The following is a 7,201-nucleotide window of genomic DNA, read 5'->3' as shown; positions in this document are numbered from 1 at the left end:
GTGTAATCTAATGATGTAATGTATGGAGGACGTGGTGGAGTTGTCCGCCACCACCAGGTATCTCTGAGCAACAGGAAGTTGACGTGTGATGGTGGAGTTTGGATTCTGCAGAAACCCATGGACCTTCTGGACGTCTGAACACAAGCACAGTCAAACCAAAGTACCTTCAACTGTACTGACCTGAGTATATCCAGGTGCTGGGATCCCAGATAAGTAGTAGTACTACTGCTAGTAGTACTAATGTTTATACCATTACTACTAGTAGTACTACGACTACAATCATCACATTTTACCAATACTACAGTATACTAGAATACAGTAGGAAACTGCTAACCTAAATCCTGTAGCTAGGGTTACTTTGTAACTAGGGTGTAGCTGACTGGTCACATTGAACTTCGGGAGTGTACTACTTTGTTCCTAGCTGGCTATAAAGATATCCTTGCTACCTGCCTAGGAAGTACCCTTACTATCTAGGAAGTATCTTTCCCAGAATAAACAGAAGTTTTTCATGGCTGAGCTCTGAGCGGCTGTATCCGGGTGTATTTGGTTTGTAACGACAGCTCAGCCTAAGTGGGCGGAGCACAGAGGCCTTAATTCAGACGCTGAGCTCCGCCCCACTGATGTTGGGGCAGCAGGGAGTCTGCAGGAGATGAATCCCATCTCTGTACAGGAAACACCTGGAGGGGGAGGGTAGGGAGCAGCTGACCTCAACAGCTGTTTCCATGGAAACCACCGGCCAACTGTGCATCAACTCAGGCCTCTTACTGGATCCTAGGCAACTATAACAAACAGTCAGTGAAGATGAAGGTCTAGACTGTAACTGTGATGAAGGTCAGCTAAGCAGCTAAGCTAACTCCCCCCCCAAACAATCACTGATTTCTCGTCGCTGTAGTCCTGGATCTTGTAGTTGCACCTGATGCATGTTCTACTCCCTGCCTTGCTCCCTGCCAGCAGCTCCTGGGCAGAGAGGAGGAACCTGCAGGTGAAACCTTCTTCCCTCACCACTCTCAGCGTCATTGGGTTCCTGCCCCTGAAGAGACGGCAGTCTCCTCCGCTGTAGTCAATAGGGACGCCACAGAGCACCGTCACCACACCACCCTCAGGGAGGTCCTACCGGTCCACCACCATCCAGGGCTTGTCTAAGGAGAAACATTCATCAACATCCTACACCCTGGTCCTCTGGTGGATGTTGGTTAACTAATGAGGTTCTTCGAATGTAGCTCTGGTGTTTATCCACTGAGTTCTTCTTGTTCTTCTAGACTTCGCTTACCACGCCCTCTGAGCCTTTGGGTGCCCATGACCCTGTCGCCGATTGTCCTTCCTTGGACTACTTTTGGTAGGTACCACAAGACCTGTCGTTTTAGAGATGCTATGACCCTGTCATGTAGCCATCACAATTAAATTCAACAATTCACACTTCAAGGCCTGAATGTTCACTTGCCCACCCCTTAACAGGTGCCATTGGAATGAAATGATCAGTGTTATTCACTTCACCTTTCAGTGCTTTTAATGTTGTGGCTGCTTGGTGTACAGTATATAGAATGAATTTAGAGAATATATATAGAATAAATATAGAGAATAAACCGTATATAGAGAATATATAAAAATACATATAAAGAGATAAAACTGCATATAGAATGTAGGCAATATATACATAGAAAATATATAGTGACTATATATAGAGAATATACTGTACAGTAAATTGAGAATATACTGTATATAGAAATACTGCAAAGTTCCAGTGTCGTTGGGGTTGGACTCACTGCTCCAAGTGGAATGTCCAGCAGCCGTCAAGGCTGAGGATGTTGAGGAGGAAGGTGGATGAGATCAGACAACTACATATTTATCTACATATATCTATATCTATATCTGTGTAATCTGTGACGAGGTGAAGCAGCTCCATTACACCATGGAGTGAAGCTGCACTGGTGCATTCTGCGATTAAACATTAACCAGCTGGAGGTGAACAGTTTGAGAAACATTGGACTTAGAAGGGTTGAGGTTGACCCTAACCTTAACTCTTATGCCCTCCCCTCCAACTACACTACTATATTCCTTTTACATTTTACAAAAAATACTGTTGTCTTTTTTTTTTTTTAACATCGCCCCAACCCTATATTATAATATATTATTAAATTTAATATCATATATAATATAATATAACATAACAACATGGCAATATCATATAATACAATAAAAAAAAAATCTATTACATTTAAATTACTTCATGCAAATTCTAAAATAGTTTATATTGAGATTCCTTGTTGAATTTGATGAGAACCTTCCATTGAAATTACGCTGTGAAATAAAGCTTTCATTAAAAAACACTTTGGATTCTCTGCTATTTATTAAGAGCAACATTTCAAACACATTCACAGGTTAAAATGTACAAAGAGACATCTGAACAACCAGGATAAAAACCACTGTGTGTACTCCACGGAGTATAAGGAGAACATGAAGAACCAGGAGAACACAGGGAACCAGGAGAACATGAGGAGCCAGGAGAACTTGATGAACCATGAGAACATAAGAGGCCAGAAGAACATGAGCCAGGAGAACACAGGAAAACCAGGAGAACATGGGGAACAAGGAGAACCTGATGAACCAAAATAACACAGAAAAAACAGGAGAACATGAGGAACCAGGAGAACACAGGGAACCAGGAGAACATGAGTAACCAGGAAAACCAGGAGAACATGAGTAGCCAAGAAAACACAAGGAACCAGGAGAACATGAGGAAACAGGAGAACCAGGAGAACGTGAGGAGCCAGGAGAACATGAGGAGCCAGGAGTACCAGGAGAACTCGATGAACCAGGAGAACATGAGGAGCCAGGAGAACCAGGAGAACATGAGGAATGAGGAGAACACGATGAACCAGGAGAACATGAGGAATGAGGAGAACACGATGAACCAAGAGAACATGAGGAAATAGGAGAATCTGGATAACATGAGCAGCCAGGACAACATGAGGAACCGGGAGAACATGGGGAACCAGGAAAACCAGCTGGCCATGAGAAATCAGGAGAACATGGGGAAGCAGGAGAACCAGGAGAACATAAGGAACTAGGGGGACACAAAGCACATGAGGAACCAGGTTCTTCTCAACATTTCCAACCAATAAACAGCTGGAATATCAACATGAAGACTAGTATTCTACTTCCAACTTAAAAGCCAGAAATACAAAACGTGTTGTGCACCAGGAGCCAATTATTCTACAATGTTACAACAAGGTGAAGTCATTACATCTATTTTAAATATCTCCATAGAAATATAGAAATATATCATACTGTGCAAAAGTTTTAGGCACTTGTGGAAAAAATGCTGTAAAGTGAGGATGCTTTCAAAAAGAATACCATGAATATTTTTTATTTATCAATTAAAAAAATAAATATGTGTTCTGAGTTTGTCACACCACAGAAAAATGTGTTATTAACCACCCAGCAAAATTTGAATGATTAACAAAATCGCCAAGTATATAAAATTTGGTTTACAAATCGTGAAAAAAAGGCAGTTCACTCCGCTCTGAGACGCTGGGGGCATGTAAGGGAGGGGCCATGCTAAGTATGACTGCTCTATGTCATCAAGTCATGGTTTAGCCCTACCCAACAAATCTTGAACACAAAAACGGTGAGAAACAGACAAATCCACAATTCAGTACTATACGTTCACAGTCTATTCGCTTGTTGTCAGCAATTACTTTCTAAAATGAATAATGTGTCTGGAAACAAATCACTGAGTTCACTCTACAGGGACTTTACAGGGACGACATACAAAATGCTGTAAACAGAAAAACCTTAATCAAAATCGATATTTGGTGTGACCACCCTTTGCCTTTAAAACAGCACCAATTCTCCAAAGTACACAGTTTTTTAAGGTACACGGCGGGTAGGTTGTTCCAAGCATCTTGGAGAACTTGCCGCAGTTCTTCTGCGGATTTAGCCTGTCTCAAATGCATGTCTCTTCATGTCATCCCAGACTGACTCTTCATTTTGTGACGAGTGCTCTATGGGGGCCACACTGTACCATCTGTTGCAGGACTCCTTGCTCGTCTTTTCACTGAATATAGTTCTTCATGACTCTGACTGTGAATGTTTGGGGTCCTTGTCGTACTACAGACATAGACACACAAATGAGGAGGATATAAAATTACCATCTAAGACAAATGTTGTTGTGAAACATTTAAAGTGCCTAAAACTTTTTCAGAGTACTGTATACACACACACACACACACACACACACACACACACACACACACACACACACACACACACACACACACACACACACACACACACACACACACACACACACACTTACAGTATATATGTATGTGTGTGTGTGTGTTCTAGAGAATAGAATATATACTGTATATTCTATACAATAGAATATATAGAGTATACATACATGCATATATACATGCTTCTCAGCTCCGTCAGACGTTTAGAAGGTTTAAGAGTGTCTACGACACTTTGCTGCTAAAGAACAAAGTTCAGTCCTGCAACTGGTCCGCCTCTGTTCAGCCAGATAACCTGTTAACCAGCCAACCAGACAGCCAACCAGTTAGCCAGGCAATCAGCCAACTAGCCAGCCAGCCAGTCAATGAGTTAACCAGCTAACCAGTTGACCAGTCAGCCAGTTAACCAGCCAGTTAACCAATAAACCAGCCAGCCATCCAGTTTACCATCCATCCAGTTAACCAGCCAACCAGTTGACCAACCAACCAATTAACCAGTCAACTAAGCAGTCAACCAGCTAACTGGTTAACCAAACATTCAACCAACAAACAAACCAGCCAATCAGTTTAACAGTCAACCAATTAACTAGCCAACCAGCCAGTTAATCACAGTTAACAAGCTAGCTAACCAGTTAACAAGCCAACCAGCCAGTCAACCAGCTCAATGGGTGCTTGATGGACCTGAAGGCCTCTAGCTGCACTTAACGCTATGTACTGACTGCTATTTACATCCAGATCAGAGGTCAGAAGGTGCTTAGCAGGAAGTGATGTTTGCCGACGATGTCTCTCTGGGAGAGTGGCTGTCGTCCTTGTTGGGGTGGGAGGAGTCGGACTTGCTGCGGCTGAATTCGGCGACAATGATTGGCCGAGTCAGTTTGGCTGCGGGCCGCAGGCGGCCGGCGCAACAGAGCAGCGTCTTGAGGAACGCCCTGCGCATCTCATTGCTGGTCAAGGTGTAGATCAGAGGGTTGGTGGCCGAGTTGAGCACGGCCAGCGCCAGGAACCACTCTGCCTTATAGAGCACAGGGCAGGACTTGGTCTCACAGGCCACGTCCAAGAGCAGGAGGATGAAGAGCGGAGCCCAGCAGGCGATGAAGCAGCTCAACACGATGATGACGGTCTTCAGGAGAGCCATGGACTTCTCTGAGCTCTTGCTGTTGGCGCCACCATTTCCACGACCGTTAGACACCTTGCGGAACACAAGCTTCCTGCTGCGTGTTCGCACCAGAGCGTAGATCCGAGCATAGAGCACCACGACGGCCAGGAGGATGATGCTGAAGACAGAGGTGCAGAACAGGATGTAGGTCTTGTGGTAGAGCGGCAGCACGGTGGAGCATCTGGCCATGCTGTCGATGCAGTTCCAGCCCAGGACCGGCAGACCACCCAGCACGGCAGCAACCATCCACACGGCACTGATCAGCAGAAATACCCGGCTTGTCCTGCCGTTGTTGTGCAGCTTCATCTTCAGCATGGTCAGGTGGCGCTCAATGGCAATGGCCAGAAGGCTGAAGACCGAGGCCGCCAGCGCCACAAACATGCTGCCCTCCCTGAAAAACCACTGGGTGGGGCTAAGTCGGTAGGTGTTGGCTCCCGACAGCAGGATGTTGGCTGTGTATACCACACCTGCCAGGAGGTCCGACAGCGCCAGGTTCCCGATGAAGTAGTACATGGGCTTGTGGAACTTCTTGGTCCTCCAGATGGTCAGCAGCACAAGAACGTTTTCCAGGATGATGAAGCAGCAAACGATGATGAAGACCACGGAGTCAGCCTTCAGCCGGTTGTCTGGCTCCACCCGCCGGTACTTTCCGGTGTAGTTGTAGTGTTTGGCAATCAGGTCGGAGAACACAGGCCCATCCATAGCTGCAGCGCTGCAGTGGCAGAGCACATCCACCAAGGGGTGACGCTACTCCACATCAGGTGGCAGAGAAGCTGATCGCTCCTGTGGGACAAGGAGGTCCGGATGGAGCCATGGAGCTGGAGGAGGAACCAGGAATAATATCAATAACTAGGAAATATTAATAACTATAAAACATTAAAAAACTAAAACAATTAAACTATTAAAAACCATCTTTTCTTAGAAAGCTCTTTAAACATCATCATTTTTTTTTTTAATATGTTTTATATTAATCATTTTATCAGTTTGGAGAAAATATGTTCTGTCATTTTTTTGTTCTCTCATTCTTTCTTTGATTCTTACATTCTTTCGTTCTTTTTTTATTCTTTCTCTCAGTCACTCTGAATATCTTTAAAAACTAATCTATCATTAAATTACACAGAACAGCCACAACATTAAAACCACTGAAAAGTGAAGTGAATAACATTGCTCATCTCATTCCACTAGCACCTGTCAAGGGGTGGGATATATCAGGCAGCAAGTCAACAATCAGTTCTTGAGGTTGATGTGTTGGAAGCAGGAAAAATGGACAAGTGTAGGGATCTGAGCGACTTTGACAAGGGCCAAATTGTGATGGCTAGACCCAGTCGGGTCAGAGCATCTCCGAAACAACAGGTCTTGTGGGGTGTTCCCAGTATGCAGTGGTTAGTAGCTACCAAAAGTGGTCCAAGGAAGGACAACCAGTGATCCGGTGACAGGGTCATGAGCACCAAGGCTCATTGATACATGTGGGGGAAGAAGTCTAGCCCTTTTTGCAGACCAAGTTCACCCCTTCATGGCAACAGTATTCCCTGATGGCAGTGGCCTCTTTCAGCAGGATAATGGGCACTGCCACATTACAAATATTGTTCAGGAATGGTCCGAGGAACATGTTAAAGAGTTCAAGGTGTTGAATTGGCCTCAAAATTCCCCAGATCTCAATCCGATCGAGCATCTGTGGGATGTGCTGGGACAACAAGCCCGATCCATGGGGGCCCGACCTCACAACTTCCAGGACTTAAAGGATCTGCTGCTAACGTCTTGGTGCCAGATACCACAGGACACCTTCAGAGGTCTTGTGGAGTCCATGCCT

The 7,201-nt window shown here is 44.8% G+C and overlaps 1 protein-coding gene across 1 annotated transcript; it reads right to left on the bottom strand.

Moving 5' to 3' along the window:
• Positions 1-4,989: 4,989 nt before the first annotated feature.
• On the bottom strand, positions 4,990-6,093 carry s1pr1 (sphingosine-1-phosphate receptor 1; the record flags this gene model as incomplete). Its single annotated transcript, XM_080023970.1, has 1 exon — positions 4,990-6,093. The coding sequence occupies one exon, from the start codon at positions 6,091-6,093 to the stop codon at positions 4,990-4,992; it is 1,104 nt and encodes a 367-aa protein (XP_079880096.1).
• Between the last annotated feature and the right edge of the window lie 1,108 nt (positions 6,094-7,201).

Source organism: Zeus faber, assembly GCF_960531495.2.
Source record: "Zeus faber genome assembly, chromosome: 1".
NCBI classification, from domain to species: domain Eukaryota; kingdom Metazoa; phylum Chordata; class Actinopteri; order Zeiformes; family Zeidae; genus Zeus; species Zeus faber.
This window is presented reverse-complemented; position numbering and strand designations above follow the sequence as displayed.